General features: G+C 47.5%; 4 protein-coding genes across 4 annotated transcripts; all 4 read right to left on the bottom strand.

Moving 5' to 3' along the window:
* Positions 1-5,326: 5,326 nt before the first annotated feature.
* On the bottom strand, positions 5,327-6,280 carry LOC133220605 (olfactory receptor-like protein OLF1). The gene has a single exon (XM_061368847.1). It carries the CDS (start codon positions 6,278-6,280, stop codon positions 5,327-5,329), a length of 954 nt encoding a protein of 317 aa, XP_061224831.1.
* A 3,808-nt stretch (positions 6,281-10,088) lies between these two features.
* Positions 10,089-11,042, bottom strand: LOC133220604 (olfactory receptor 8I2-like). The gene has a single exon (XM_061368846.1). The coding sequence runs from the start codon at positions 11,040-11,042 to the stop codon at positions 10,089-10,091; it is 954 nt and encodes a 317-aa protein (XP_061224830.1).
* Positions 11,043-14,860: 3,818 nt separating this feature from the next.
* On the bottom strand, positions 14,861-15,814 carry LOC133220603 (olfactory receptor 8I2-like). The gene has a single exon (XM_061368845.1). It carries the CDS (start codon positions 15,812-15,814, stop codon positions 14,861-14,863), a length of 954 nt encoding a protein of 317 aa, XP_061224829.1.
* A 3,076-nt stretch (positions 15,815-18,890) lies between these two features.
* LOC133220602 (olfactory receptor 5AU1-like) lies at positions 18,891-22,133 on the bottom strand. Its single transcript, XM_061368844.1, has 2 exons — positions 22,078-22,133; positions 18,891-19,723 (listed from the first exon to the last, which is right to left on the bottom strand). Exon 2 carries the CDS (start codon positions 19,692-19,694, stop codon positions 18,891-18,893), a length of 804 nt encoding a protein of 267 aa, XP_061224828.1. The 5' UTR covers positions 19,695-19,723; positions 22,078-22,133.
* Between the last annotated feature and the right edge of the window lie 82 nt (positions 22,134-22,215).

The raw sequence follows: 22,215 nt of genomic DNA, 5'->3' as shown, positions 1-22,215 counted from the left end.
CACAATCTTTAGCTGTGGAAGAGCATTTTGACACAGCTAGTAAGAAACTCAAAACTAAATGTCCACTGTAATTCTAAAGAGACCAAGAGGGAGGGAATAAACTCTACAAACAATAACTTAAAGCAGATAAATCAGATTGTCTTTGGTCTTTTGGCACAAACCAGTTGTAGAAACAAAGCAAGACTTAGAAATGGTTCAAAACAAAGTCTGGAGGCCTAAGGAATACCGTAGGGAAACAAAACACCTTGGCATCAAGTGAAAGTCTGGTGTCCTCTGTCACAAAACCAGCCGATTTTGACAAAGCTACTTCCAAAGCAAAGTGTTACCAAACTACTGAAGAGTATAGGTCAAATATTACCTGTGTTAAAGGAGAACACAGTAAGGACCAGAGAATAATACTTGAATATAAGGTTCAGTTTATTACTTTATTTCTCTCACTGAGAAAACTGTCTCCTAATTCGGCCATTCAAGGACACGTCTGGATGGAGAGGGAGTGGCAGAGCAGTGAGCACTGCCTGGGCTGTTGCATGCAGTGGGGGATGGGTTCTACTCTGCAGGAACCTGGAGACTGCCACAGGGGTTTGCCTCTTGAATCTCTTTAAACAAAGGCAATGAGAAACACCATGGTGCGCAGGGACCATCCCACAGTACCTGAGCAAGAGAAGTAGGGCAGGAACAGAGACTTGGGTCAAGCTCTGCCAAGACTCCAGAGCATCCGGCAAGCGGGTAATAAGGAGGCAAGCCCGAGATGGAGGTAAGTCAAGACAGCTCAGGCGACAACAATTCCCCTGGTCAGAATCAACTCCAACAATTGCTATGCAAGTCCATAAACAAGCCTAGGTCACCATCAAAGGATTCCATAAGTGTATACACCACCCACAAAAATCAAAACCACAACTCCTCTAAAAAAGCTCAGCCTCCCTGGGCTGAGATTAAATAGAGACTAGGGGGCAAAAGAGTGGGGATGGAACCCCAGCTGAAGCTGCTCAGGGGAACACAGGCCTGTTAGTTCACAATGGGACAATTCCTCCCTGACTCAAAATGCCTGTTTTTCATCCTTGAATACAGTGGAAGTCCAGAAGCACCAGCTCAGCTGTTGGACATCCAGGTACTACATGTGGATAAATAACCTCACTGGGGCTGGAAAACTGGGTTCTCAATTGTTCACAAAGGGACTTCAGCAGCTCCACAGAAGGAGTCACTTGTGCTTCATGTCCCATTTGGGGACAGTCTGCAAGATCAGAAATGTCTCTAAACCCATATTCATTGTATCAGCAAGTTCAGAGCAAAGCCTTTTGCATGGTCCCCGAGTATGTCAGAAGTATCCTATGAGCAGCTAATAGAATCATAGAATAGTTAGGGTTGGAAAGGACCTTAAGATCATCCAGTTCCAACCCCCCTGCCATGGGCCGGGACACCTCACACTAAACTATATCACCCAAGGCATCGTCCAACCTGGTCCTGAACACTGCCAGGGATGGAGCATCCACAACTTCCCTGGGCAACCCATTCCAGTGCCTCACCACCCTTACAGTAAAGAACTTCTTCCTTAGATCCAATCTAAACTTCCCCTGTTTTCAGTTTGAACCCCTTACCCCTTGTCCTATCACTACAGTCCCTAATGAAGGGCCCATCCCAAGCATCCCTATAGCCCCTCTTCAGATACTGGAAGGCTGCTATGAGGTCTCCACGCAGCCTTCTCCAGGCTGAACAGCCCCAACTTTCTCAGCCTATCTCCATACAGGAGGTGCTCCAGCCCCTGAGCATCCTCGTGGCCTCCTCTGGACTGGTTCCAACAGTTCCATGTCCTTTTTATGCTGAGGACACCAGAACTGCACACAGTGCTCCAGGGGAGGTCTCACAAGAGCAGAGCAGAGGGGCAGGATCACCTCCTTGGACCTGCTGGTCACGCTCCTTTTGATGCAGCCCAGGATACGGTTGTTTCTGGGCTCAAGTGCACACTGAAGCCGGCTCATGTTCATTTTCTCATCAACCAGCACCCCCAAGTCCTTCTCCTTGGGCTGCTCTGAATCTCTTCTCTGCCCAGCCTGTAGCTGTGCCTGGGATTGCTCCGACCCAGGTGTAGGACCTTACACTTGTCATGGTTAAACTTCATCAGTTTGGCATTAGGCCACCTCACAAGCGTGTCAAGGTCCCTCTGGATGGCATTCCTTCCCTCCAGCAGATCAACCGAACCACACAGCTTGGTGTCATCAGCAAACTTGCTGAGGGCACACTCAATCCCACTGTCCATGTCAGCGACGAAGATGTTGAACAAGACCGGTCCCAACACCAATCCCTGAGGGACACCACTCATTACTGGTCTCCAGCTGGACATTGAGCCATTGACCACAACTCTTTGTGCGCGGCCATACAGCCAGCTGTTTATCGACCGAGTGGTCCATTCATCAAACTGATGTCTCTCCAATTTAGAGACATGGTTGTCATGTGGGACAGTGTCGAACGCTTTACACAAATCCAGGTAGATGACATCAACTGCTCTACCCCTGTCCATCAGTTCTGTAGCCCCACCATAGAAGGCTACCAGATTGGTCAGGCAGGATTTCCCCTTAGTGAAGCCGTGCTGGCTGTCACCGAGCACCTTGTTGATTTTCATGTGCCTTAGCATGCCTTCCAGGAGAATCTGCTGGAAGATGTTGCCAGGCACAGAGGTGAGACTGACTGGTCTGTAATTCCCTGGGTCACCCATTTTCCCCTTCTTGGAAATGGGGGTTATATTTCCCTTTTTCCAGTCATCAGGAAGTTCACCTGACTGCCATGATTTTTCAAATGTGATGGCCAGAGGCTTAGCAACTTCATTTGCCAGCTCCTTCAGGACCCATGGATGGATTTCATCAGGACCCATGGACTTGTGCACATTCAGAGTTTTAAGATGGTCACAAACCAGTTCCTCTCCTACAATGGGCCCAAGGTCATCCCTCCTCAGGCATAAGCTTCAGACTAGATTTTGCTACAAGTCAGGAAGTGTAGAAAATGTAATTCATAATACAAATTGATGAATTGTGCTGAGATTACCCAGTGTTAAGAACAAACTGGGCATATCAAGAGGTCCTCCCATTCATTTTAAGTGGTGTTTTACATTCTTTTTAAGTGCCCTTTACTTAAATGGTGAGATAAGTGGAATTCCAGCTGGAGATAAGCGCCCACATCCCATGTCCCTGCCCAGCTCACAGTAAAGCACATCAGGAAACATCGAGTGGTGCATTGCACTTATAAATCGTCCTGGGTTTAGTAGTAGCAGTCATTCTTCTCTGTCTTAGTAGCTGGTAGCAGTCATTCTTCTCTGTCTTAGTAGCTGGTGCAGAACTGTGGTTTTGACTTTCGGCCTGGGAACAGCGCTGATAACACTGGTGTTTTTAGTTACTGCTCAAAAGTTTAGACTGGCCAAGGACTTTGTGAGCCTCATGCTCTGCCAGGAAGGAGGGAAAGCTGGGAGGAAGCAGAGACAGGACACCTGACCCAAACTGACCAAAAAGGTATTCCATACCACAGCACGTCATGGCCAGGATGTAACTGGGAGTTACCTGGAAGGGCTAGGACTTCGGGCTTGGACTAGGTATTGGTCAATGCTTGGTCGGGCTGGGGAGGGCGAGTTATCGGTCAGTGGGTGCTGAGGTGTTGTATTCTCTTCCCTTGTTATTACCTTTATCATTATTATTACTGGTGCTAGCAGCAGTGATTTGTTTAGTTTAGTTACTAAACTGTTCTCATCTCAACCCAGGGGAGTTCCATTCTTTTGATGTTCCTCCCCATCCCTCCAAGAGCAGGGGGAGGGCAAGAAGGAGGAGGGGGGCTGGGGGTGCTTGGTGAGAGAGAGACTGTGTGGCTGATTTTAAACCACGACAGATGTTTTTAATGTAAACCTCTTTAACTGCTGGAAGGCACCAGACTGACAGTCGAGGAGATGCACTGGAGGAGGGTAGAAAAGGATTTCTGTGTGGTTTTGAATGTCTTTCTTCCCCATTGGGTACTGGGATAAAACCGAGGTTTGTGAAGTGAGAAAATCAGTTTAAGAGAGGGAGAAATAACCCTCAATCAAATTTTGGAAAGAAGAAAAATGTGTAACTCAAAGATCATTGAAAAGAACTACATGAAGGCAAAAAGAGCCACTAAGCATACCTGGGTGCACTAGTGCAGGGTGAATAATGCAGCTTGAAGTCCCAGAAGCAGACAGCTGGGTACTGCACTTGCTCCATCAGCTTTGTCAGGAGACGCAGGCCAGCAGCACCTTGGGTGTTCAGGGGGGAAGAGGACCCCAGATCCCCCCTCCCACCAGCACTCAGGCTCTTTGCACCCGTACTTAAATTCACAGCAGAGCAGAGGCTCAGATATGACTTGTCCCCATTTACCACCAGGGCTTTGTTGACCAACAGACTGTCACAGCTTTATTTCACAGAACCCCAGCCTGGTTTGAGTTGGAAGGGACACTTAAAGCTCCTCCAGCTCCAACCCCAACCCCTTCCACTGGAGCAGCTTGCTCCAAGCCCCTGTGTCCAACCTGGCCTTGAGCACTGCCAGGGATGGGGCAGCCACAGCTTCTCTGGGCACCCTGTGCCAGCGCCTCAGCACCCTCACAGGGAAGAGCTTCTGCCTAAGAGCTCAGCTCAGTCTCGCTCGGGCAGGTTCAAGCCATTCCCCTTGGCCTGTCCCTACAGGCCCTTGCCCCAAGACCCTCTCCAGGTTTCCTGTAGGCCACATCAAACACTGGAAGCTTCTCTGAGGTCTCCAAGCAGCTCCTCTTCTCCAGGATGAACAGCCCCAGTGTTCTCAATACTGGCTCCATATGGGAGGTGCTCCAGCCCCTGAGCATCCTCGTTGCCTCTTCTTTAGAGGCTGTGGCAGCTCCATGTCCTCCTTTTGTTGCAGACACCAGAGCTGTGTAAAATCCTCTTGACCTTCTCTGACTTCATCATTGTGAAAATGCTTATCAAGGAAGCAATGGAGACAGTGGTCAGTGCCTTACCTCAAGGCTGAGCCTCCTTTTTGTGGGCACTGCCTTCATTTAGCACAATTTAGACACACAACACCACGGCGCTGTCTAAAACCTGCTATTAAGCTGACTCTTATTTGAATAAATTATTGAAGGCTCAGGCCATGCTTAAAACCACCTGAAGCTGTTTGTAGAGAATCATTCATTGTGCTGGTTCTCCACACCCTGCACTTGCTGTGTGATCTCCTTATCTGTAATAATGACCAACAGTGAGCAATAATGACCAATAATGGCCAGTAATGCTCAATTCCATAATCACATATTCCACATATTCCTCCCTTACCTCCACAGTACTGAAGAGCTCCAAATGTGCTTTTAAACCCTGCAGAGACGTGGCAGCAGCTTTCGCTCCCACAGCCTCCTGAGAGCCCCCTTCACCTCCTTGTTCCTCAGGCTGTAGATGAGGGGGTTGAGGGTTGGGGTGAGGATGGAGTAACACACCGACACCAGCTTGCCCTGATCCCATGAGGATGCCTCATGAGGCTGGACATAGGTGAAGAGTCCGGGTGCGTAGAAGGTGGTGATGGCAGCCAAGTGGGAGGCGCAGGTAGAGAAGACCTTCATCCTCCTCGTGGCCAAAGGGATCTGCAGGACGGTGTGGAGGATGTAGGTGTAGGACACCAGGATCATCAGGAGAGAGACCACGGAGTTAAACACAGTGTTGTATAAAAGGAAGACCTCATTTGTGCTTGTGTCTGAGCAGGAGAGCTGCAGGAGGGTGGGCAGCTCACAGAAGAAGTGGTTGATGCTCCTGTTCTGACAGAAGGACAACCTCCCCGCCAGCGTGATGTGCACCAGGGAGGTGAGGAACCCCATGGTGTACACCAGCACCATCATGCCATAGCAACGTGCCCTGGTCATGGTAGTGGTGTAGAGCAGGGGCTTGCACACAGCCGTGTATCGGTCGTAAGCCATTACCCCAAGCAGGAAACACTCAGAGACAGCCAGAGCCATGAAAATAAACATCTGGGCAAAGCAACCCCAAAAGGAGATGTGGCTTCTCCCCATCAGGAAGGTCTCCAGAGCTTTGGGGATGAGAGCAGAGGAAAGGCAAAAATCCATGAAAGATAAGTGGGTCAGGAAGAAGTACATGGGGGTTTGGAGGTGGGGGTCGGTGTTGATCAGCAGGATCATCATCAGGTTCCCCACCACCATTAAAACATACAGGGATAAGAAGATAGTGAAGATAGTGGTTTGTAGCTCTGGGGCATCAGAGAAACCCAAGAGGATGAAGCTGGAGAGAAGTGTGAGGTTTCCTGTATCCGTCATTTCAACAAGTTGATGGACTTGGATTGAAATGAAATGAATACACGCCTAAGAGAGAAATAATGTGGAAGTTTAGTTGGAGTTTAATCCATAAAGTAAATGCAATAGAAAATGCTGTCTTTGTAATGGTGTATTTCTGTCTGTAGCCCAAGACCTAAAGCCAAAGAGGTGAAAGAGCTCATTACACAGCCTGAAATTAAAAGAGAATAATTCTACCATGATTGATATACACTGCACTAATGATATGCTGAGATACATCATGTCTATCCAAGTGTAAGACATACAATCCAATACATACATCCCCAAAATGTGGCAAACAGAAAAGATCTTTTATTTTCTTCACTGATTTCTGGGAATTTTAAGGGTTTTTTCTCTCTTTTTTTTGTATTTTTCAGACTGAATCAATGCTCTTCTGTGGCTTCTTTAGTTGTGGTCCATGCTTTTTACCAGAACACAAAGCCATCTACCTGAAATTTGTTTTAAGCTCTAAGTTAATCTGCTTCTGAGGAAACCCCCCCCTTCCGCACAATATTAAGGGAAAGCAGTGGTCTTGGCTCCAGCAGAGCTTTGCTGTGACTGCAGTGAGCGTTCTATGACCAACCCAAATATCCAGCTAAGGGTGTAAAATAATACCACATATAAACCAAAATTTTAAGGCTTTAGCTTGGATATTCTCATCTCCACCATTCAATTCCTCTGCAGACGAATGATTTAATGGAATATCAATCTATGAATGGCTACATAGCTCCTAAAATACCCCTAAATCTGTTGTAGATGGGATCAGGAATGTGGGATTTTGAAGCAAACCTACCCCCTACTAGAGCACTTGTCATCACATCACAGGCTATCATAGAATGGTTTGAGTTGAAGCGACCTTAAAAGTCATTTAGTCCCAACCTCCTGCCAAGAACCCCCACGCTGCATAAGGTTAAGGGAATACAATGGTCCTGGCTCAAGCAGAGCTCTGCTTTGATTGCAGTCAGCTTCCTATGACCAACCCAAATATCTGCATAAGGGTGTAAAACATGAAATATACCATATATAAACCAAAATTTTAAGGCTTTAGCTTGGATATTCTCATGCTAAAATATCGCTGAATCAGTTGCAGATGAGGTCAGGAACGTTGGTGCGTTTGAAGCAGATCTACCGTGTACGAGGGCACTTTTATTCACAACATGGGTTATCATAGGATGGTTCGGGCTGAAAGCAAATTAAAGCTCCGCCAGGCCCATCCCACTGCCATGGGCACCTTCCACTGGAGCAGATTGCTCCAAGCCCCTGTGTCCAACCTGGCCTTGAGCACTGCCAGGGATGGGGCAGCCACAGCTTCTCTGGGCACCCTTTGCCAGCGCCTCAGCACCCTCACAGGGAAAAACTTCTTCCTTCTCTCCAACCTGAATTTCCCTGTTTCACTTTAAACCCATCACCGCTTCCCCTATCTCTACAGCCCCTGATGAAGACTGAAATTAAACATGCCATCGAAAATGTGAGAGGTAGCATGCCCAGGGTCAAACTGAAACCATCACCCATCAAACCCTTTTGTACCTGCTTGGTTAAAGAGGAAGGTGGTGGTGGATGCAGTGCCTGCAGCTCCTTCTGGAGCCCATGCGATGGTTGAAGGAGAGATGCTTGGGAGCAGGATGCTCCAGGCTGGCTGGTGGAGGGGTTTTATCTCACAGGAGGCATTACCTCAGAGGCTTGTGTTGTGCAAACCGTTCTCCCAAAGGACCCTCCTCCATCGGATAATTAGTTTGACTTGATCAGCAAAATAACCTTTCAGTTCCTCTCTCCCCAAACTCCTTCTGGCTGCATCAACACCTCCAAGACCACTTCTCCTGCAGAGGCCTACCCAGGAAGACAGGCCCAGGACAGTTTCCTTTGTATTTCTCCATCTATCACACACCTCTTTCTTTCAGTGTTTCCCTGAGGAAGCCCTTTACATCCAGAGAGATCATCTAATATTGCATTGAAGGGAGCTGAAAACAAACACAACAAAGCATCCTCTGTGTGGATGGTTTGTGCTGGTCATGGGGAGTCCTTTCCATCAGATGCATTTATTTCCATACACTTTACTAGTGATTGTACAACAGTCTGCTCACAATCATTGTTCTACATGGCTGCTTTGAGGATATAACAGGATGAAGTCAGATTTCCCAGTCTTCGTCTGAAGAATCCTGAGTGCCGGTGTGTCCTGAAAGCTTCTCCTAGATGAAGAGATATTATAAAACCCTTAGGAGAAATATGAAATGATAACCTTGTCCCAGACATTTAGAAAACACAAAGGATGGGGCAAAGATGGGAGAAAACCGAGCTATGAAAGTGTGGGGAAGGACGAAATAGAAGTATACAGGTGGCTTTAGGTGTTTTCAATGTAAACCTTGTTTTCTGCTGGAAGGCACCAGACTGACAGTCGAGGAGATGCACTGGAGGAGGGTAGAAAAGTATTTCTGTGTGGTTTTGAATGTCTTTCTTCCCCATTGGGTACTGGGATAAAACCAAGGTTTGTGAAGTGAGAAAATCAGTATAAGAGAGGGAGAAATAACTCTCAATCAAATTTTGGAAAGAAGAAAAATGTGTAACTCAAAGATCATTGAAAAGAACTACATGAAGGCAAAAAGAGCCACTAAGCATACCTGGGTGCACTAGTGCAGGGTGAATAATGCAGCTTGAAGTCCCAGATGCAGACAGCTGGGTACTGCACTTGCTCCATCAGCTTTGTCAGGAGACGCAGGCCAGCAGCACCTTGGCTGTTCAGGGGGGAGGAGGACCCCAGATCCCCCCTCCCACCAACACTCAGGCTCTTTAAACCCCTACTTAAATTCACAGCAGAGCAGAGGCTCAGATATGACTTGTCCCCATTTACCACCAGGGCTTTGTTGACCAACAGACTGTCACAGCTTTATTTCACAGAACCCCAGCCTGGTTTGAGTTGGAAGGACCTTAAAGCTCATCCGGTTCTAACCCCAACCCCTCCCACTGGAGCAGCTTGCTCCAAGCCCCTGTGTCCTTGAGCACTGCCAGGGATGGGGCAGCCACAGCTTCTCTGGGCACCCTGTGCCAGCGCCTCAGCACCCTCACAGGGAAGAGCTTCTGCCTAAGAGCTCAGCTCAGTCTCCCCTCGGGCAGGTTCAAGGCATTCCCCTTGGCCTGTCCCTACACATCCGTGTCCAAAGCCCTCCTATTGGTTCCTTGTAGCCCCCTTTAGACATCGGAAGCTGCTCTGAAGTCTCCACGCAGCTCCTCCTCTCCACGCTGAACAGCCCCAATGTTCTCAGCCTGACTCCACATGGGAGGTGCTCCAGCCCCTGACAACTCTCGTTGCCTCCTCTGGACTTGCTCCAGCAGCCCCATGTCCTCATTTTGTTGCAGACACCAGAGCTGTATAAAATCCTCTTGGCCTTCTCTGACTTCATCATTGTGAAAATGCTTATCAAGGAGGCAATGGAGACAGTGGTCAGTGCCTCACCTCAAGGCTGAGCCTCCTTTTTGTGGGCACTGCTTTCATTTAGTACAATTTAGACACAAAACACCACGGCGCTGTCTCAAACCTGCTATTAAGGAGCTGACTTATATTTGAATAAATTATTGAAGGCTCAGGCCATGCTTAAAACCACCTGAAGCTGTTTGAAGAGAATCATTCATTGTGCTGGTTCTCCACACCCTGCACTTGCTGTGTGATCTCCTTATCTGTAATAATGACCAACAGTGAGCAATAATGACCAGTAGTGGCCAGTAATCATCAGTTCCATAACCACATATTCCACATATTCCTTCGTTTCCTCCACAGTACTGAAGAGCTCCAAATGTGCTTTCAAACCCTGCAGAGATGTGGCAGCAGCTTTCGCTCCCACAGCCTCCTGAGAGCCCCCTTCACCTCCTTGTTCCTCAGGCTGTAGATGAGGGGGTTGAGGGTTGGGGTGAGGATGGAGTAACACACCGACACCAGCTTGGCCTGATCCCATGAGGATGCCTCATGAGGCTGGACATGGGTGAAGACCCCGGGTGCATAGAAGATGGTGATGGCAGCCAAGTGGGAGGTGAAGGTAGAGAAAACCTTCATCCTTCTCGTGGCCAAAGGGATCTGCAGGACGGTGTGGAGGATGTAGGTGTAGGACACCAGGATCATCAGGAGAGAGACCACGGAGTTAAACACAATGTTGTAAAAAAGCAAGACCTCATTTGTGCTTGTGTCTGAGCAGGAGAGCTGCAGGAGGGTGGGCAGCTCACAGAAGAAGTGGTTGATGCTCCTGTTCTGACAGAAGGACAACCTCCCCGCCAGCGTGATGTGCACCAGGGAGGTGAGGAACCCGATGGTGTACACCAGCACCATCATGCCATAGTAACGCGCCCTGGTCATGGTAGTGGTGTAGAGCAGGGGCTTGCACACAGCCATGTATCGGTCGTAAGCCATTACCCCAAGAAGGAAGCACTCACAGACAATGAGAGCCACAAAAATATACATCTGGGCAAAGCAACCCCAAAAGGAGATGTGGCTTCTCCCCATCAGGAAGGTCTCCAGAGCTTTTGGGATGAGAGCAGAGGAAAGGCAAAAATCCATGCAAGATAAGTGGGTCAGGAAGAAGTACATGGGGATGTGGAGGTGGGGGTCAGTGTTGATCAGCAGGATCATCATCAGGTTCCCCACCACCATTAAAACATACAGGGATAAGAAGATAGTGAAGATGCTGGTTTGTAGCTTTGGGGCATCAGAGAAACCCAAGAGGATGAAGCTGGAGAAAAGCGTGAGGTTTCCTGTATCCGTCATTTCAACAAGTTGATGTACTTGGATTGAACTGAAATGAATACACCCCTAAGAGAGAAATAATGTGGAAGTTTAGTTGGAGTTTAATCCATAAAGTAAATGCAATAGAAAATGCTGTCTTTGTAATGGTATATTTCTGTCTGTAGCCCAAGACCTAAAGCCAAAGAGGTGAAAGAGCTCATTACACAGCCTGAAATTAAAAGAGAGTAATTCTACCATGATTGATATACACTGCACTAATGATACGCTGAGATACATCATGTCTATCCAAGTGTAAGACATACAATCCAAGAAATACGTCCCCAAAATGTGGCAAACAGAAAAGATCTTTTATTTTCTTCACTGATTTCTGGGAATTTTTAGGATTTTTTTCTCTCTTTTTTTTTTTGTATTTTTCTGAGTGGATCAGTGCTCTTCTGTGGCTTCTTTAGTTGTGGTCCATGCTTTTTATCAGAACACAAAGCCATCTACCTGAAATTTGCTTTAAGCTCTAAGTTAATCTGCTTTTGAAGAACCCCCCCCCTTCCGCACAATATTAAGGGAAAGCAGTGGTCTTGCCTCCAGCAGAGCTTTGCTGTGATTGAAGTGAGCGTTCTATGACCAACACAAATATCCAGCTAAGGGTGTAAAATAATACCACATATAAACCAAAATTTTAAGGCTTTAGCTTGGATATTCTCATCTCCACCATTCAATTCCTCTGCAGACGAATGATTTAATGGAATATCAATCTATGAATGGCTACATAGCTCCTAAAATACCCCTAAATCTGTTGTAGATAGGATCAGGAATGTGGGATTTTGAAGCAAACCCACCCCCTACTAGAGCACTTGTCGTCACATCACAGGCTATCATAGAATGGTTTGAGTCGAAGGGACCTTAAAAGTCATTTAGTCCCAACCTCCTGCCAAGAACCCCCAAGCTGCATAAGGTTAAGGGAATACAGTGGTCCTGGCTCAAGCAGAGCTCTGCTTTGATTGCAGTCAGCTTCCTATGACCAACCCAAATATCTGCCTAAGGGTGTAAAACACGAAATATATCATATATAAACCAAAATTTTAAGGCTTTAGCTTGGATATTCTCATGCTAAAATATCTCTGAATCAGTTGCAGATGAGGTCAGGAACGTTGGTGCGTTTGAAGCAGATCTACCCTGTACTAGGGCACTTTTATTCACAACATGGGTTATCATAGGATGGTTCGGGCTGAAGGCAAATTAAAGCTCCGCCAGGCCCATCCCACTGCCATGGGCAGGGACACCTTCCACTGGAGCAGCTTGCTCCAAGCCCCTGTGTCCAACCTGGCCTTGAGTACTGCCAGGGATGGGGCAGCCACAGCTTCTCTGGGCACCCTGTGCCAGCGCCTCAGCACCCTCACAGGGAAAAACTTCTTCCTTATCTCCAACCTGAATTTCTCTGTTTCACTTTAAACCCATCACAGCTTCCCCTATCTCTACAGCCCCTGATGAAGACTGAAATTAAACATGCCATCGAAAATGTGAGAGGTAGCACACCCAGGGTCAAACTGAAACCATCACCCATCAAACCCTTTTGTACCTGCTTGGTTAAAGAGGAAGGTGGTGATGGATGCAGTGCCTGCAGCTCCTTCTGGAGCCCATGCGATGGTTGAAGGAGAGATGCTTGGGAGCAGGATGCTCCAGGCTGGCTGGTGGAGGGGTTTTATCTCACAGGAGGCATTACCTCAGAGGCTTGTGTTGTGCAAACCGTTCTCCCAAAGGACCCTCCTCCATCGGATAATTAGTTCAACTTGATCAGCAGAGGGAGATGTCAGTTCCTCTCTCCCAAACTCCTTCTGGCTGCATCAACACCTCCAAGACCACTTCTCCTGCAGAAACCTACCCAGGGAACCAGGCCCAGGACAGTTTCATTTGTATTTCTCCATCTATCACACACCTCTTTCTTTCAGTGTTTCCCTGAGGAAGCCCTTTACATCCAGAGAGATCATCTAATATTGCATTGAAGGGAGCTGAAAACAAACACAACAAAGCATCCTCTATGTGGACGGTTTGTGCTGGTCACGGAGAGTCCTTTCCATCAGATGCATTTATTTCCATACACTTTACTAGTGATTGTACAACAGTTGGGTCAAAAGCATTGTTCTACATGGCTGCCTTGAGGATATAACAGGATGAAGTCAGATTTCCCAGTCTTCATCTGAGGAATCATGAGTGCCGGTGTGTCCTGAAAGCTTCTCCTAGATGAAGAGATATTATAAAACCCTTAGGAGAAATATTAAATGATAACCTTGTCCCAGGCATTTAGAAAACAAAAAGGATGGGGAAAAGAGGGGAGAAAACCGAGCTATGACAGTGTGGGGAAGGAAGAAGAAGAAGTATACAGGTGGCTTTAGGTGTTTTCAACGTAAACCTGGTTTTCTGCTGGAAGGCACCAGACGGACAGTCGAGGAGATGCACTGGAGGAGGGTAGAAAAGGATTTCTGTGTGGTTTTGAATGTCTTTCTTCCCCATTGGGTACTGGGATAAAACCAAGGTTTGTGAAGTGAGAAAATCAGTATAAGAGAGGGAGAAAGAACCCTCAATCAAATTTTGGAAAGAAGAAAAATGTGTAACTCAAAGATCATTGAAAAGAACTACATGAAGGCAAAAAGAGCCACTAAGCATACCTGGGTGCACTAGTGCAGGGTGAATAATGCAGCTTGAAGTCCCAGAAGCAGACAGCTGGGTACTGCACTTGCTCCATCAGCTTTGTCAGGAGACGCAGGCCAGCAGCACCTTGGCTGTTCAGGGGGGAGGAGGACCCCAGATCCCCCCTCCCACCAACACTCAGGCTCTTTAAACCCCTACTTAAATTCACAGCAGAGCAGAGGCTCAGATATGACTTGTCCCCATTTACCACAAGGGCTTTGTTGACCAACAGACTGTCACAGATTTATTTCACAGAATCCCAGCCTGGTTTGGGTTGGAAGGGACCTTAAAGCTCATCCGGTTCTAACCTCAACCCCTTCCACTGGAGCAGCTTGCTCCAAGCCCCTGTGTCCAACCTGGCCTTGAGCACTGCCAGGGATGGGGCAGCCACAGCTTCTCTGGGCACCCTGTGCCAGCGCCTCAGCACCCTCACAGGGAAGAGCTTCTGCCTAAGAGCTCAGCTCAGTCTCCCCTTGGGCAGGTTCAAGCCATTCCCCTGGGCCTGTCCCTACACATCCATGTCCAAAGCCCTCCTATTGGTTCCTTGTAGCCCCCTTTAGACATTGGAAGCTGCTCTGAAGTCTCCACGCAGCTCCTCCTCTCCACGCTGAACAGTCCCAATGTTCACAGCCTGACTCCATATGGGAGGTGCTCCAGCCCCTGACCACTCTCGTTGCCTCCTCTGGACTTGCTCCAGCAGCCCCATGTCCTCCTTTTGTTGCAGACACCAGAGCTGTGTAAAATCCTCTTGACCTTCTCTGACTTCATCATTGTGAAAATGCTTATCAAGGAGGCAATGGAGACAGTGGTCAGTGCCTCACCTCAAGGCTGAGCCTCCTTTTTGTGGGCACTGCTTTCATTTAGCACTATTTAGACACAAAACACCACGGCGCTGTCTCAGGCCTGCTATTAAAGAGCTGATATTTATTTGAATAAATTATTGAAGGCTCAGGCCATGCGTAAAACCACCTGAAGCTGTTTGAAGAGAATCATTCATTGTGCTGGTTCTCCACACCCTGCACTTGCTGTGTGATTTCCTTATCTATAATAATGACCAATAGTGAGCAATAATGACCAGTAGTGGCCAGTAATCATCAGTTCCATAATCACATATTCCTCCCTTACCTCCACAGTACTGAAGAGCTCCAAATGTGCTTTTAAACTCTGCAGAGATGTGGCAGCAGCTTTCGCTCCCACAGCCTCCTGAGAGCCCCCTTCACCTCCTTGTTCCTCAGGCTGTAGATGAGGGGGTTGAGGGTTGGGGTGAGGATGGAGTAACACACCGACACCAGCTTGGCCTGATCCCATGAGGATGCCTCATGAGGTTGGACATAGGTGAAGACCCCGGGTGCATAGAGGATGGTGATGGCAGCCAAGTGGGAGGCGCAGGTAGAGAAGACTTTCATCCTCCTCGTGGCCAAAGGGATCTGCAGGACGGTGTGGAGGATGTAGGTGTAGGACACCAGGATCATCAGGAGAGAGACCATGGAGTTAAATACAGCGCTGTAAAAAAGCAAGACCTCATTTGTGCTTGTGTCTGAGCAGGAGAGCTGCAGGAGGGTGGGCAGCTCACAGAAGAAGTGGTTGATGCTCCTGTTCTGACAGAAGGACAACCTCCCCGCCAGCGTGATGTGCACCAGGGAGGTGAGGAACCCCATGGTGTACACCAGCACCATCATGCCATAGCAACGTGCCCTGGTCATGGTAGTGGTGTAGAGCAGGGGCTTGCACACAGCTGTGTATCGGTCGTAAGCCATTACCCCAAGCAGGAAACACTCAGAGACAGCCAGAGCCAGGAAAATAAACATCTGGGCAAAGCAATCCCAAAAGGAGATGTGGCTTCTCCCCAGCAGGAAGGTCTCCAGAGCTTTGGGGGTGATAGCAGAGGAAAGGCAAAAATCCATGAAAGATAAGTGGATCAGGAAGAAGTACATGGGGGTTTGGAGGTGGGGGTCAGTGTTGATCAGCAGGATCATCATCAGGTTCCCCAGCACCATTAAAACATACAGGGACAAAAAGAGTATGAAGATGGTGGTTTGTAGCTCTGGGGTATCAGAGAAACCCAAGAGGATGAAGCTGGAGAGAAGCGTGAGGTTTCCTGTATCCGTCATTTCAACGAGTTGATGGACTTGGATTGAAATGAAATGAATACACCCCTAAGAGAGAAATAATGTGGAAGTTTAGTTGGAGTTTAATCCAGAAAGAATATGCAATAGAAAATGGTGTCTTTGTAATGGTGTTTTTCTGTCTGTAGCCGAAGATCTGAAGTGAAAGATGTGAAGGAGCTCATTACACAGCCTGAAATTAAAAAAAGAATAATTCTACCATGCTTGAAATACACTGCACTAATGATACATAGAGAAACGTCAATCAAATAAATACATCCCCAAATGTAGAAAACAGAAAAGATTTTGCATTTTCTTCACTGATTTCTGGGAGTTTTAAGGATTTTTTTCTCTCTTTTTTGTATTTCTCAGACTGAATCAATGCCCTTCTGTACCCTCTTTAGTTGTGCTGCATCCTTTTCATGAGAACACAAAGCCACATACTTGAAATTTGCTTTAAGTTCTAAGCTTATTTGCTTCTGAAAAAACCCCAACCTGCGTAAGGATAAGGGAAAGCAGTGTTCTTGGCTCCAGCAGAGCTTTGCTGGGATTGCAGTGAACTTCCTATGACCAACCCAAATATCCACATAAGGGTGTTAAAATACAAAATATATCATATATAAACCAAAATTTTAAGGTGTTAGCTTGGGTATTCTCATGTCCCCCATTCAGCTCCTCTGCAGGTGAATTATCTGATGGAATATCTATCGATGAATGGCTACATCGCTGCTAAAATACCCCTAAATCACTTGTAGATGGGGACAGGAATGCGTGGTTTTTGAAGCAAACCTACCACCTACTAGAGCACTTTTATTCACACCGCGGGCTATCAGAGAATGGTTTGGGTTGAGGGGACCTTAAAAGTCATCCAGTTCCAACCCCTGCCATGGGCAGGGACACCTTCCACTGGAGCAGCTTGCTCCAATCTGTCGTGGTTTAAACCTCAACCAGACAGCTTTCACTCACTCACTCCCCCCCTTTCTTGCCCTCCCCCTACTCTCGGAGGGATGGAGAGGAGAATCAGAAAGAATGCAACTCCCACGGGTTGAGATAAGAACAGTTCAGTAACTAAGGTATAACACAAATCACTGCTGCTACCAACAATAATAGTAATGATAAAGGAAATAACAAGGGAAGAGAATACAACACCCCATCACCAGGCGACCGATAACTTGCCCCCCCAGCCCGATCAAGCACCGACCGATACCTCCTCCAACCCTGCAGTCCACTCTGCCCTTCCGGCCAACTCCCAGTTACATCCTGGGCACGTGCTATGGTATGGAATACCTCTTTGGTCAGTTTGGGTCAGGTGTCCTGTCTCTGCTTCCTCCCAGCTTCCCTCCTCCCTGGCAGAGCATGAGACTCACAAAGTCCTTGGCCAAACCAAAAAACATCATTGTTTTTCAGCTCTGTTCCCAGCTGAAAGTCAAAACACAGCACTGCACCAGCTACCAAGAAGGAGAAAAATGACTGCTACTGCTAAAACCAGGACACAATCCCATGTGTCCAACCTGGCCTTGAGCACTGCCAGGGATGGGGCAGCCACAGCTTCTCTGGGCACCCTGTGCCAGCGCCTCAGCACCCTCACAGGGAAAAACTTCTTCCTTATCTCCAACCTGAATTTCTCTGTTTCACTTTAAACCCATCACCCCTTGCCCTATCTCTACAGCCCCTGATGAAGACTGAAATTCAACATGCCATCGAAAATGTGAGAGGTAGCATGCCCAGGGTCAAACTGAAACCATCACCCATCAAACCCTTTTGTACCTGCTTGGTTAAAGAGGAAGGTGGTGGTGGATGCAGTGCCTGCAGCTCCTTCTGGAGCCCATGCGATGGTTGAAGGAGAGATGCTTGGGAGCAGGATGCTCCAGGCTGGCTGGTGGAGGGGTTTTATCTCACAGGAGGCATTACCTCAGAGGCTTGTGTTGTGCAAACCGTTCTCCCAAAGGACCCTCCTCCATCGGATAATTAGTTTGACTTGATCAGCAAAATAACCTTTCAGTTCCTCTCTCCCCAAACTCCTTCTGGCTGCATCAACACCTCCAAGACCACTTCTCCTGCAGAGGCCTACCCAGGAAGACAGGCCCAGGACAGTTTCCTTTGTATTTCTCCATCTATCACACACCTCTTTCTTTCAGTGTGTCCCTGAGGAAGCCCTTTACATCCAGAGAGATCATCTAATATTGCATTGAAGGGAGCTGAAAACAAACACAACAAAGCATCCTCTGTGTGGATGGTTTATGCTGGTCATGGAGAGTCCTTTCCCTCAGATGCATTTATTTCCATACACTTTACTAGTGATTGTACAACAGTTGGGTCACAAGCATTGTCCTACGTGGCTGCTTTGAGGATATAACAGGATGAACTCAGATTTTCCAGTCTTCATCTGAAGAATCCTGAGTATCGATGTGTCCTGAATGATTCTCCTAGATGAAGCGACATTATAAAACCCTTAGGAGAAATATTGAATGATAACCTTGTCCCAGACATTTAGAAAGCGCAAAGGATGGGGCAAAGAGGGGAGAAAACCGAGCTATGAAAGTGTGGGGAAGGAAGAAGGAGAAGCATACAGGTGGCTTTAGAAGTTTTCAATGTAAACCTGGTTAATATTTCCTTAAAACCAGAAATAAACCAGGAATCATTTGCTAATATAAAACATGAGCTCAGATACCAGCTGCTTTGATGCCAGCAGGGGAAAGCCACCACCTGCCTTCTCCCTTTTGGTCTCTGAAGTCTATAGTTATGTTTAATAACATTTAAATAATAAAAATATATTAATTTCAAGTAATATTTAAGTAACAATCACGTTTTCCAACAACTTTCTTTCCAATACACAGTCACTGTCAGGTCTCAGGCTGCAGCCAGAGAAAGTCCTGTCCACCCCAGCACAGCATGTAGCCTTGGTTTAAGGAGAAGTGTGTTTTCCAGGTATCATGCTTCCAGGTACGTTTAGTCCCTGCTTTTTGAAGGTGCTATATCCAATTATCCTCTTCAACGCTCAATATCCAACCATCCTTGAAGGTGCAATATCCAGCCTGCTGCTTCTCCTCACCAGGGCAGGGTAGTCCTCTCCATTAGCTGACTAGAAACCATGAATGGACAAAGAAGAGAGGACTCTACTCTTTGCTTTCCTCATGGCGTTCTTCATATCCACATTTCTTAGGCTGTAGATGAGCGGGTTCAGCATGGGGACAACCACAGAGTACAGCATGGAGACCACCTCGTCATGCTTCGGGGACTGGCTGGAGCTGGGGCGCAGGTACATGAAGAGGGAGCTGCCATAGTACAAAGCGATGGAGATGAAGTGAGAGACGCAGGTGGAGAAAGCTTTGCGTCGACCAGCCACAGACTGCATCCGCATGACGGTGGAAAGGATGGACAAGTAGGAGATGAGGATGAAGACCGTGGTGCTCAGTACATTGAACCCCACCACAGCAGCAAACATCACCTCAATGGCATGGGTGTCAGAGCAGGAGAGGGCTAGCAGTGGTGGTCCATCACAGAAGAAGTGATTGATCGTCTTGGACCGACAGAACGGGAGACGAAATATAGAAACTGTGTGTATGGTAGAGCTGATCACGCCAGCTAAGTAGGCACCAGCCAACATCCCAATGCAAAGCCTTTGGGACATGACCGTGGAGTAGAGAAGGGGGTGACAAATGGCCATGTAGCGATCATAAGCCATAGCAGCCAGCACATAGCACTCGGTGGTGGCACAGGTTGCAAAGGAGAAGAGCTGAATGGCACACCTAAGGAAGGAAATCACCGTCTTCTCCACTAGTCCATTCAGCAAGGCTTGAGGGATGATGGTAGAGGAGTAGCAGACATCCAGGAGAGACAAGTGGCTTAGGAAGAAGTACATGGGGGTGTGTAGGCAGGAATCCATTCTGATTAATGCAATTACTCCCAGGTTTCCTATGAAGGTAACCACATAGATGGCAAGGAATAAGACAAAGCACATCACCCGCAGGTCTTCCCTGTTTGTGAAGCCCAGCAGAATAAACTCGGAGGGGGATGTATAATTATCTTCAACCATAGTGATCCTATAAGCAGTTTGCCTGCTTTATGTCTTTAAATTGAAATGCTGAATAGGCCTGAATCCCTCAATAATGTTAAGAATGTCAGGTTTTGTCTATCAATCAGTTACACCACTTTAAGTCAATATAAAGGTATATATACACACACATACATATATATATGTCAACATAAGGTGAATTCTCTTTGAGAGAGGAAAACAGCAAGTTCCCAAGGCCAATCTTGGCTGAACACCACAACCACCACCAACACAGCTGGAAGCAAGCAGATATTTTAAGGCAAGGAGAGAGGGCAACACCAGAATGAATAAACTGCAGGGTTCCTCATAGTTCCTCTCAAGACACTGACACATGGAAGTCCTTGAATTCCCCAGTAACTGCTGGGAAAAAGGAATTATTTCTCATCTTCTGGGTGCTGCCAGTCCAGTGTGAGTACATGAGGAATAAATAGCTGTTCTCTGTGTTCCAGGAGGAGCTCTTTGAGGGCAAATGTGGCTTTCCTTAGGGTAGGATGGTGCAGAGCCGGGATTTCTCGCCTCACTTTGCTTTAGACACGATGCCTAACTTGGAGACAAAAGATACATTCAGGCTTGATCAAAGATAAATTCTCCCTGGGAGAAATCAGCAGCTCCTAAATCACAGCTTACGACAGGTAGAATAAACCCTCATTGATTTTTCCTGCCTAACATTAATCATCACTTGACAGAGTTACACCAGAGAGCAAAGCAGGAGTGCACGCTGCCTGGTATCTGACAAGCAGAGCCATGCTTAAGAGTCATCATTATTTGATGACCCTTTGCTGAAGGGGTGAGGTCCACCTCCAGAGCCAGACTCCTCATTTCAGATGTCCTGTGAGCAACGCGTGTGGTCTCCTGGTGTTATTAATGGGGATTTAGGGCTGCTTTTCACTGCTCACCCAGAGATGCCGGAGGCAAAGCAGCTCCTGAGACATCACCACAGAGCTGGAAGATGTGACCCAAGTAACGAAAATGGAACTGTTTGGGTCTGGGGCTCAACCCTCCCCCTGAGGCAGCATCCACCTGCCCAGACACACACATCTCCTGCCAGTGGAGAACTGACCTGAAGCTCACAATTAACAAAGGCTCACCCTCGCTTTTTCTTGCTTGACAAACCAACTGCTTGGTCTGAAGTGATCCAAGGTGCAGGTATGAAACCTGGGATGTTTCTAAGGCTGCAGCTTGTGCTATACACAACAGCTTCCCCCCAGCAATCACATCTCCCTGCAGCTCGAGCACACTCACTGGAATGGAGATAAAGTGAAAAGCCATACCTGGCCGCCTGCGTTTAGATATTATCCATGCAGGTTGTGGGTCCACACTCTGCTGAAGAGTTAACTGAATATTTATCCCTGTATTCCTGGGGAAAGGACCTCCACTTGTGGCTTTCTTACTCCGATTTGGTAAGATCTTGCTTTTTGGCCAAGCTTTCAACAAGCTGCCCTAGCACTCACCAAGCAGCCTGTTGCTAGTGTTATCCAAGATGTAACTCTTGACATTATGGATAGGAGAACATGCAGCTGCTGTTGAGACCCTACAGCCAAGCAAAACCTTGCAGCACAACCTCCTGGTTTGGTAGCAGTTAGCTTGCTCTCATGGAACCATAGAATCCCAGAGTGATTTGTCTTGGAAGAGACCTTAAAGATCATCCAGTTCCAACCCCTGCCATGGGTAGGGACACCTTCCCCTAGAGCAGCTTGCTCTAAGCCCCTGTGTCCAACCTGGCCTTGAGCACTGCCAGGGATGGGGCAGCCACAGCTTCTCTGGGCATCCTGTGCCAGCGCCTCAGCACCCTCACAGGGAAGAGCTTCTGCCTAAGAGCTCAGCCCAATCTCCCCTCTGGCAGTCCAAAGCCATCATAGTGGATGTTACCCTCAAGATCTCAGTGTAGGAACAAGGGGAAGGTGCCAGCTCTATAGAGCTCTAACACACTGTTTGGCTAGCTGCTCTTTTGAGAGTCTTACAGCACAAACTATCAAATGAGTGAAGAAAAAGATCGTTTAAAATATGAAGCAAAAAAGCCCCATGCTCACACCACCAACATCCCTCTGATTCCTCAAGGTGATGGTTTCTGCTGCCCTGAAATAAAGCAGAGGGTTTAAAGTTTGCTACAAAGCCTGTGGATCCTGTGGATACCACAGGACAAAGCAGGGTTTTCATATCAGGGATTTCTTCCTCTTTGCTCTCAGATCCAGTTGAAATGGGTTTTAATACTCACAGCTTCTCCAGGCTCCAGCTAGAAGGGTAATGCTGCTCTGTCTTCTCCCATACAGCATCTACTCGTCCTTCCAGAGCATTGTCCTTTGTGGTATTCACAGAGCCAGGGATAACACAAGTCAGGGGATTACATATTAAC

Source organism: Neopsephotus bourkii, unplaced genomic scaffold (genome assembly GCF_033783945.1).
Source record: "Neopsephotus bourkii isolate Nb327-2 ecotype Australia unplaced genomic scaffold, CSIRO-AGI_Nbou_v1 NB_1454, whole genome shotgun sequence".
Taxonomy (NCBI): Eukaryota; Metazoa; Chordata; class Aves; order Psittaciformes; family Psittacidae; genus Neopsephotus; species Neopsephotus bourkii.
This window is presented reverse-complemented; position numbering and strand designations above follow the sequence as displayed.